Genomic DNA, 11,179 nt, shown 5'->3' with positions numbered 1-11,179 from the left:
AAAACGACCATGAAGCGAGATACGACTGTACTCCAACACGGCCTCAAAGGTTAGGTTAAGAAACTTTTGGTTCAAAAGCAGATATGGCAGGTACATAATTTAAGAGCTTGTGAAAGAGAAACTTCTGTAGCCTATTTTTTCATGCTTCATCTCTCCTGTTAAACATAAAGGGGGCCCATGGTAGAAAAAGGGAAGCTGAAAGCATCAATCATTGTTGTGCCATGTGAATGCTCTGTTGTTGCCCCAGACTATATTACATAAGCAGATTCTTCACCAACCCCTTAAAATCTTAGTGCAAATCCTTTGTACAAATAAGGATTATAACTTCTTCATCCATTCCAAAGAGCTTAATCTTCTTGCAACTTATTTGTGTTAGAATTCCAATTTTGATTACATGCTAATTTTCCCCCAAAACCTTGTATATGATATAAATATACCTCAAATAAAAATACCCAAGCAAATGAGAACTGCCCAATGGCACCCGGGGTGGTGGTGGTAGCATATACAGATAGTCCTCAATTTACGACCACAATGGAACCCAAAATTTCTGTTGCTAAGTGAGTTGTTAAGTCAGTTTTGTAGCTCACTTTTATGACCTTTCTTGCAACAGTTGCTAGTTAATCAGTGCAGCTGTTAAGTTAGTAACATGGTTGTTGATCTGGACTCCCCATCGACTTTGCTTTTCAGAAGGTTGCAAATGTGATCACATGACCCCAGGACACTGCAACTATCATAAATAGTCGGTTGCCAAGCATCTTTATTCTGATCACGAGACCATCGGGATGCAGCAACAGTCATAAGTGTGAAAAATGGTCATAAGTCACTATGTTCAGAGCCATCATAATGTTGAACAATCACTACATGTTGTAAGTCGAGGACTACCTATACTGTACCTTTAGAAAGCCACTTGGAAGCATGACACCAGAAAATGCTGAGAAGAAGACAACTTTTAAAGATAACTTCATAATGAAAACTTTAACTTCATCTTATCGTCAGTAAAATCAGCAGCAAGGTGAGATGGGAACAGCGACACATCTCATCTCACTGAGAATTGATCAGTGCAATCCTAAACGCCCAGTGGCTATTTTTTTTCCATTCAGTGTGCAATTGAAGCCAATGTAGGAGTATAGCAGGGATGGACTGCTGGGGGTTCGCACGGGTTCGGCCGATCCTCTAGCTAGGATTCTGCCCAGTTCAGTAACCCCCAAATGCCACCCCTGGCTGCTCACGCCCACCCTTCCCTCCCAGGAGTCTCCACATGGCCTGTTTATCATGCCGGGTAAGTGCAAGGCCCAGGCGGAGGTTTGGGGAGGGAGGAAAACAGGCCTACTGGAGGATCTGGAACTCCAAAAACAGGCTTGTTTCCGGCCTCCAGGGGCCCCGAGCCCGGGGGAGCAGTTTTCACCCTCCCAGGGGCTCGAGGAAAGCCTCCAGAGCCTGGAGAGGGCAAAAACACCCACCACCACCATAGTGCAGGAGGCCGAGGAGGCCACGCCCACCATGGCCATGCCCACCCAGCAATGTGGCAGCGAACTCATTGCTGCAATACTTGAAGCCCATCCGTGGGTATACTGTATGATCATGTTATACTGAATGTTCCACTTTGACAGCATTGAAATTACTGAACCTTTGCCAGATGAAGAGAGGCAATACTTTACCCTCAAAATCTAGGTGAGAGCTATAAACAGAAGGAAGGGCTCACCTTATGAATCAAACCTTGAAGGGCCTAAAGGGATAAAACAGCCTTGGAGTCTTATTGCTGTGTTGACTCTCACACTTCTGAAACTTCTCATCTGTTATAGTCTTGCATCTCTAAGGGATGATATACACTGGGATATGATCTGCTTTTTAATCTATTCATAAAATTACCCAAAAAATATTCGAGGTGCAAGAATGTATTTATATCATAAACCTAAGTCAGATTTATGTTTAGCAATGCCTTTTGGCAATGTCATGAAAAAACAAATGGAAAGTTTCTGTTGGATGCTCTTAACACATCAAGAGCTTTCAAAATTGTAGTTGTAGATAAAGACTATAATTCCGTGGTTTTTGCTGAACTGGAAATATAACCCTCCCTGATAAATGTATATGTAACCATAGCATTACAAAATGTAGTAAATAATTTGGGAATAAAATTGTCCATAAAATATTTTGCTTAAAAATAATCCGAGCCAATTCACATATACCAACCATTGTCCCACATACAAATTCTGTCTCTTTCATATTCCCCCCTTTCATCAGAATCAATAAATGAATGGATGGATGGATGAAAAATGAATGAATGTTGGGGGGGGTGAGACTAGGATAGATAGGTAGCTTAAAGGTAGCTGAATTGCGAAAAGAAGAGAGAAAAATGGGCACATGGGTCACACATAGAATTGTGGTGGTGAAGTGGTTAGAATGCAGTATTGCAGGCTGACTCTGTTCACTGCCAGGAGTTCGATCCTGACTGGCTCACAGTTGACTCAGCCTTCATCCTTCTTGGTAAAATAAGCACCCAAATTGTTGAGGGCTATATGCTGATTCTGTAACCCGCTTAGGGAGCACTATGAGGCAGTACATAAGTCTAAGTGCTCTTGCAATCTTACACCAAAATATGTCTTTTCTTGGGGTTATGTTACAGCATGGAGGGCAGTCATGTGATCCTGGGAAAAGCTGCAGCTACTTTAAGGAGTTTCTGGAAGCTGCCATGTGAGTCTCCAACACTCTTAGAAGCTGTTTGTTTGTTCAGCTGATGTAAGATAATTGCATATACCTACCTCATTCATGCCTGGAAGCAATCTTGTGTTTTATAGGCTGAATAAAGAACTAAGAGTGTTATGGGGTCTTTGGTGCTCTCTGAGCTTTGTTGTTTTCCTGCAAGCAGCAAGGACCCAACAGTTCAACCCTGAAATACAAATATTATCTTCCATCGGTACTAAGAGGTCCCCCCTCCCAACAAGGATTTGTTGAACAAGTCAGAATGGCATGGCTCACATGCCACCCCAAGTTAACAAACAAACACACTGTGGTTTACTGCCATATGAAAAGCGAGTGACTACAGCTGTAATATAGGAAGAAAGATATATTAATGGAAACCATATGCTGAAACCGTATCTGGCACTAACATCTACAAAGTTGGCAAACAATTCACTTCATATAATCACACAATGTTTTTGTTTAATAAATTCATTCAGGGGAAAAAACTATGGAATGGGAAATACCTTTTAATATGCATCATATGTTCTTAGAGTAAGTTGAAAAAGCAATAACATCTGTTTGCTGGTTTCGTACTGTCACACAAAAGAAGGAAAAACTAGAAAAAATCTTTTCTTACAAGTTACTTATGTTTAATGCTTAAAAGTTTGAATGCACAAACAATAACCTACCATTATAGAAGTACTTGTGGTCAATACAATGCATTAGAACTATGTACAATGACACAGTTTAGTATCAAATCTTTCTACACTGTAGAGTATTACGAAACTGTTAATGACATCAAACACTGAGCACTTAACACATTATTATTAATATTATTATTTGCTACCACATTTGGAACTTCAATGAACAGTCCATTTTAACTTGCAGCATTAACCCATTTCTAGTATGAAATTAAGTAATTTTCTACTTACACAATAAAGGTTTATCTACACAGTTCTTTTGATTTTGATCCATAGCAGCAAAGGCACTGTACATCAGCAGATCCACAGACTTAAAAGGTTTTTTTTAAAGCATTCAAAAGGAATATGTCACAGGTCATAGTTTAACAGCAACAACAACAACATAAAAAGATAACACATGGTTTCTGGCACAATGGCTCAGCCTGCGTCCATTTCAGAGACGTTCAACTAAGACTTGGATAGAACTGGCGGTAAATAAAGCAAGTCCTTCTCCGAGTGAAAAATCCATTTTGTTCTGCACTTCAGAATGAGTGCTCTTCTAAATTCTAACTCTGAGGTCCTCACTTTTATAGTTTGTATTCGTGTTGGAATCCATTCCCTTCTCAGTGCCATCTCCAATGAATGTATCAAATATTTTTTTCTGTTATATTTAGAACTGCAAAATTGCCCAAAGGCGTGTATCTTTCTTTCAAAGAAATGTAGCAAAAACATCCAGAAAGAATGAAGATGATCTTTGAGACACATTATTGTACTTCTCTCTGAAATATACAAAATAAAAGTGATATTAAAAATTCTGACCAAAGCACTCTACTTAAATGTCTCAAAGTCTAGCCATTATATACTCTGCAGGGGGTTGACAAAACACTGTCAAATGGCTGCTTAAAATAACTTGTTAAGAGCATAGTTGGTTTTGGCATGTATTTTCACAATTTCTTGTATTTAATTTTCCCTTAGAAATATGAACTTACTGAATTTGCTCAAAATATGGGGTCCACAAAAACACGCATGCTCCCTCATGCAGAGCACATCCTCAAAACAGTATTATTATTTTTAAGCAGGGCTTAAGGAAATATTCATTTGAATCAGAAATTGATATTATCTGAACTACCTAAATTATTTGTAAAACATCGTAAGATATGTTAGGATACCAAGCCACCAAAGAAAACATGAGTGACTGACAACTCAGGCTAAAATAACAAGAAAGTGGTCTTATTAAATAAAACTTGGAGATGAGTAGAAGTTATAGAACACGGGTGTCAAACTCGCCACGTCACGTCACGTTACAATCATGTGACATTTCGTGACATTTTTCCCATTTGCAGAGCTGGGATGCGCGTGGCCTGCACATGATGCATCCGACACGTGGGCTGCCAGTTTGACACCTCTGCTATAGAACATGGTAAAATAGGATTTCACTCCCTTCTAGTTTTTGATGGATACATATTTTGCAAGAGAGAGAGAGAATACAATGCAGTATAGATTGAGCAAATTTATAGATTTGTAGTCCATTATTGTTTTCAGACATAAACCTCAATTTCAGTTTGGTAATTGTAATTATGGCAATCTTCCCTGACCTGGTTTCCTCCAGATGTGTAAATTTTAGCATAAAGCAATGGCTGGGAATTTGGGAAGTTGAAAGCCAACTCAACTGGATAGTGTCCAAGTTGCATAAGACTCTGCTCTGGGAATAAACCTGGCTAAGCCTTGGATTTACAAGCTTCCCCTTTCCTTTTATTCTAGAGCAACTTCAAGGAGATAAAAAAATCATTCTTGATTATGGCTGTATTGGTTGAGATAGTTGTTAACATCCAAAACAGCTGAATAGCCTGAAGTTGAGGAAGCTAGCTTAGGAGAAATAACACAAACTATCAACTATGATTTGAAGTATGCTTCTTTTAATAAATCCCTCTCAATATGTCTCAGTTTGTCTTAGTAGACTTCACCAGCCATACTTTATTTATAAGAAAATGAATGCTTTTCATTTCATTGCAATGCACTACAGAAAATGCCTGTGGTTTTCAGAAGGTTTATACAAGCAACACTTAATAATAGATTAGTGTTATTTCTAGACAACTCATAGTCTGGAAGGTGGGCCTATCATTACTGAAATTTCTGTATCCTGTGCAGACATTATGACCATCCGTATCTGATGGCAAGATAAGTAATGGAGGAAAGATCCTGTTTCTCTAGCATGTTTCATATTTCATATCCTACAGGCTAATGTGAACTAGGTCATTGCCATTTGTAATACTGTATTCTTTTTAAACTACATGACTCTTGGCTTAAATAATATCTGCATAATTATGCAGATATACATAATAATAAGCACGCGCACACACATATTTTCCCTTTGCTTCCCAACAGTCACACACAACCCAACAATGTAAAGCCATCAAGAACGCAACGCACCTTCAAATCCAAGGCAGACGCCGATTACTTTGTTTAGTCAGTTCCTTGTTAGAAAGATTTCTTTAACAAAATAAATACGTTACAGCTATGTTACATAATTAAAAGAGTCAGTTCCCTGTTAAGTATGCTTATTCCATCTTCTTCCAAGTAGATAGCTGAAGATTTGGTTTTATATGTTCTTAATGAGTGCTTGCTATTAAATAGCAAGTCTAGTGGGAAAATTCCACAACCGTGTTGAACATTTTCATCCCTCAGATTGGGAAACAAGAAAAATAAAAGTAATATACAGCAAGTGCTACTAGAAGGAGTACGGTTTTCATTCAGATTGTCTCTAATAAATAACTTCATAGACTGTAGCCTTCTTGTCCCCAGAGCCAGTGACAATGTATTTGTCATCCACAGAGATATCACAGCTAAGTACAGAAGATGACTCTTTGGACTAAAACAAGAAGAAAAAAAAAGCATGTGTTAACCATTCTCTGCATAAATCAGATGAAATAGTAAATTAGTTCCTTTTAAGAAATAAAAAGTTACAGGATGGTTCAATTATACATTTCTGCTTCCTGTCTGGTATTATTCTCCAGTCTGTGCATCTTCAAACTTAATTGCAGTTAACTCTCCAGGCTTGAGAGAATAATAAGGTTGTACTTGGCATACATGTACTCTCTCTAGAGATTAAAATCAACAAAAACACACTTGTTACACGTATTATTTCCTTCTTGCAGCCTTGAAGAGTTAAATAAAACAGAAGTGACCTAATGTGTATTCATAACCAATGGATAACCAAGATGTCTAAAAGCAGCCACAGGAGGCCAGATGCTCAGTTTGTGAGTGCAGCCGGCAGTGGTTCACAGTTTGTGATAGAAAATGAATGGTTTGGTTTGCTTAAATACAGTTCAAAGCCTACTTTTAGCTGAAAAATCAGTCAGACGCTCCATGCGGTGGAGGAAAAACTTGGAACCTAGCTTGAATTCAGGCTTCGCAGGGGAACAATTAGGCCTCAGTGATCCTGTCAGCCAATTGTGGTTTTGCTGCCTGATTGTGGGAAACAGGCCTCAAACCAATAGAGGCGTGGCATGATGAAAAATGCAAAAGGCAGACCGAGTGGGGTGAAAGAAAGGCTCAGGAAGGCCAGACTCCAGAGTAGCAAAACGAGATCCTTGGGATCAAGAAAACAGATCTTTGGGATCAAGAAAACAGTGGGAAACATGCCCACATGTGCTTCTGAGACAAATGATTGAAATCTCCATACTTGGTTTCAGAATACTACCCAAAGCCACCAAAAGCACCTTTAAATTCTCCCTAGTGAGTCATAGGCCTTATTTCTCTTTCATTGATTGCTTCTACTGTTTTGTTCAATATTGCACGGATTTCTCATATTGTAGCATTTATCCCTGGTTATCATACTGTTGTTTTGTGTGTAGACGTGTTTACAGATACGCATGCCTACCACAAAATTTCTGATTGCTACAAGATTCCACTTTGTAATAGGTGCGGAAGAAAAACCAGCGTTATTACTTCTTTAATAGCAATTTCAGCAATGGGGCTGGAAATGGATTCAGCATAAAATGAAAGGCTTAAAAAAACAGCAAGGCTTTAAAATGTATATAATGTTCTCAAACGATGAATACTGCAACACTACTGAGAGCAGATTTGGTCAACGGATGTGCTTTGTAAAATCTACCACTGACTGAGTTTATACAGTATGTGCAATTATCTGACATAAGCTAAAATCAAATGAAGCACTTAAAATTCATGATATCAGTCCATCCCTGGGATTTGCCCAGAGAATATTCATATTATGTTCCTCCCTTTCTTCTTCCTGAACTGCTCTATGCTGGATCATTAGGTCTACATCGGGGGTGTCCAACCCTGACAATTTTATGTCCTCTGGACTTCAACTCCCAGAATTCTCCAGCCAAGATGATTGGCTGGGGAATTCTGGGAGTTGAAGTCCATAGTTCTTAAAGTTGACATGGATCTACATGATTTGGGGCTGAAGGGAGAGGGACTGGATAATGATTTTTACCTGAAATATACTGGCTCCATAAGGTGTTCTCCATGCATTCAGAAGATTATCCTTTCCAGTGCTTACAAACCACTTGCCTGAAAACACATTTTATATTATAATTAGAGGAAATTGATTAATTCTACATCAGCAAAGCTCCACTTTTTATCTCTCTATCCATTTGTGTTTCTTCTGGTCAAAGCAATACATTGCACCAAATATTCAGTCACACATGCAAAATTAAACATTATTTTTCCTTTTCTGTATCTTTTAGAAATATGTTTAGCAAATAGATGATAAAACTAGCATTTACTAGCATTTACTTACCACAATGGGCAAATTTAAGGGATAACACACAACTCTCGTGAAGATGAAGCTGATACTTGTCTGGTTTTGTGACATGCAACACTTCAACATTGCTGTTCTCCATTCCTACTGCCAACCATTCTCCAGTAGGGCAATAGCCCAGCGAGAAGATCTGAAATTATAAATGCACACAGATTATTATGACTTACATACCTAGTGACATAATTATTTTTATTTGAAAGATAAAAACCAAAATAAAAGAAAAAATGTTTACAGGTTTCTTTCAAAAGATCTATTGATCTATTGCAGTAGCTCATTATATAAGTTCCTAAAACTAAAACACAATTAATGCTGGGTAATATTAAATGCTACTGCTCAGATAGACTAGAGTAATATTCTCAAAGAAATTATTTTGATGTACGTTCTGCAGAAAGGATAATGATTATCTAGAGCATTGGTGTCCAACCTTGGCCTAGCTTAACAATGGAATTTGGGTCCCAAATAAGTAAAGGACTATCTGTATAGATTAAGACTACAAACGAAAAGATATTTTCAAAAGCATTAATGCAATGGGTTTGATATTTTTAAAGGGCCTTAGCAAGGATATGTGTTTTATTACATTATAAGGTTAACCTGCTAAATTAACACATTTTTTAAAGTCTGGCATAGAGCAGCATAGAAATATAAGCAATAAACAAATTAATAAATAAAAGGTTAAGTTTGGAGAAGTGTTCTGTATCATAAAAGCCCTCACTTCCAGTTTTTAAAATGCTAATTGTTTCAATAAATAATGCCTCTTATTGCAATTTTTTTTTGAAGAGACCTATGTACCATATTTTTGGATGTATAAAACGTACTCCCCTCTCCCCCAGAATTCCCCGGTTACCATGACTGGCTTGATTCTGGGAGTGGAAATCCATAATTCTTAATGTTGCTAAGGTTGGACATCTCTGATCTAGAGGACTCATTCAGTCTGACAGATTGTGAATAAGACTCAATAACCTCTTGGGGATCAAGAAAGAACTGTTATCTCCCCAAATCTACAATGTTAAAAATACTTCCTTTCATGGCCTAATCTAGTAAAAAAAATGCAGAAAGCAAAACTGAAGAGAGCAATGACTTCCATATGTGTCATGGGTTCTGTAGAAGAATACCTGGGATGTGAAGTCGTGCTGGCAGTTGCCTCCCTTCCCTCAGGTCCCAGGATCTCACAGTATTGTCCAAGCCTCCCGTCCAGAGCTTAGTGCCATCATTAGAAATGTCAATGCAGCTGGCTCCATCTGTGTGGCCCTGGAATTGCCTAAAGATGTAAAGTTGGGAGACAATCACTTTCTTCTGCTAAAACATACCAAAAGCTCCCATGCCGATTTTAAAGAGCTCCCTCAAATAACAGAGAAAGCAAATCAATGATTTCTTAAAGGGGAGAAGGACATCCACTGAATTTTAAAATGCTGGAAGCACTTCTGAATTCTTGCAACTATTTGAAGTTACAAAGGCACTGAAAAGAGTGACTTACAACCAATCCTTGCCCTTACGATTGTCCCCATGGTCACATGATCAAATGTCAGGCACTTGGCAACTAGCATGTATTTACAAAGGTTGCAGCATCCCTGGGTCATGTGATTCCCTATTTGTAACCTTTCCATCTGACTTCCGATAAACAAAGTCATGGGGAAGTCAGATTTGCATCTAGAGTATACGATTTACTTAAAAACTGCAGTGATTCATTTAACAGCCATGGCAAAAATTGTAAAATTAGGCGTGCTTCAATAAATGGAATTCTGGTCCCAAATAAGTAAAGGACTATTGTATAGATTAAGACTACAAATGAAAGGATATTTTCAAAAGCATTAATGCAATGGGGTTTGATATTTTTAAAGGGCCTTAGCAAGGATATGTTTTATTACATTATAAGGTTAATTAAACTAATGTGCTAAATTAACACATTTTTTAAAGTCTGGCATAGAGCCGCATAGAAATATAAGCAATAAACAAATTAATAAATAAAAGGTTATGTTTGGAGAAGGGTTCTGTATCATAAAAGCCCTCACTTCCAGTTTTTAAAATGCTAATTGTTTCAATAAATGCCTCTTATTGCAATGTTTTTTCTGAAGAGATCTATGTACCGTATTTTTGGATGTATAAAACACTCCCCCCCCCCAAAAAAAAAGTGGGTGGTAATGTCTGTGCATCTTATAGAGAGAATGTTGCTGAAACCCACTGCCCCCCACCCTTTGGCCTCCACACGTCCCATTTTCGGCTTCTGTGTGCCCCATTTTCAGCCCGTTCCAAGCAGCAGGCAGTGGCAGCAATATCCACCAACTAGGTAGGTGTGTCTTATAGTCCGGAGCATGTTATAGTCCAAAAAATACGGTAATTCAAAGCATGTTCCAGTTACAATTTTTGAGGAATATAATCAAATAAATATTTAACAGCTCAATATATACCCAAGACCATGTCTTCTACCACTGTAAGATTTTTTTAAAAGATATTTTAAACAATTCTTCATTAAAAAAACAAACAAACCAAGATTCTTAAGCACCTTCAATCATTGATAAGACAAGAACATCCTGCATGTGACCAATAGTTAACTCAAACATTTGTTGCCATCCATGCCACTCGTCATGCCTAGGGCACAACTAGTTTTACAGAGCATCCATGGAGGCTACTTAATATTGCCTGGTACCCAGGATCCTAAAACAGAATGGGCATCTTGCTACTCAAAGACAGAAAGCTTGAAAAGAAGAGGAGATGGATGGAGTAAGTGTTTTTCTCTCTGCTTTCCTTCCACACAGTTGATTCGATAGGCTTTGTGAACGTCTGAGCAGGACTTCAAAGTGGGTTTAATACAGAATATCCTCCATTTGGTTATGAGCTGATGACATCTCATGTTTTCACGGAGAATTATTCTTTAGATTCTGCACAGGCTATTCGTTTTCATTTAGTTTTCCTTTCCACTAGAGATAACTGCAAACCAATATATCTCTGTGAATTCCCAGCCTGGGGCTACTCATACTCTTATCTATTTAATTAGGTTTACTACCTGCCCTGCCCTCAGATCTCAGGAGCAAATTAA

General features: G+C 38.1%; 1 protein-coding gene across 1 annotated transcript in view; it reads right to left on the bottom strand.

Annotated features, from left to right (window-relative positions):
• Positions 1-3,928: 3,928 nt before the first annotated feature.
• TLE4 (TLE family member 4, transcriptional corepressor) overlaps positions 3,929-11,179 on the bottom strand; it is a 166,720-nt gene continuing 159,469 nt past the window's right edge. The window contains 6 exon segments of the mRNA XM_032213115.1: positions 3,929-4,138; positions 5,790-6,228; positions 7,819-7,895; positions 8,125-8,275; positions 9,258-9,279; positions 9,281-9,403. Coding sequence (XP_032069006.1) covers positions 6,121-6,228; positions 7,819-7,895; positions 8,125-8,275; positions 9,258-9,279; positions 9,281-9,403 — 481 coding nt within the window. The 3' untranslated portion in view covers positions 3,929-4,138; positions 5,790-6,120.

This window comes from Thamnophis elegans, chromosome 3 (genome assembly GCF_009769535.1).
Source record: "Thamnophis elegans isolate rThaEle1 chromosome 3, rThaEle1.pri, whole genome shotgun sequence".
Classification (NCBI taxonomy): domain Eukaryota; kingdom Metazoa; phylum Chordata; class Lepidosauria; order Squamata; family Colubridae; genus Thamnophis; species Thamnophis elegans.
Note: the sequence above shows the minus strand (reverse complement) of the source record. Positions and strands in the feature narration are given on the sequence as shown.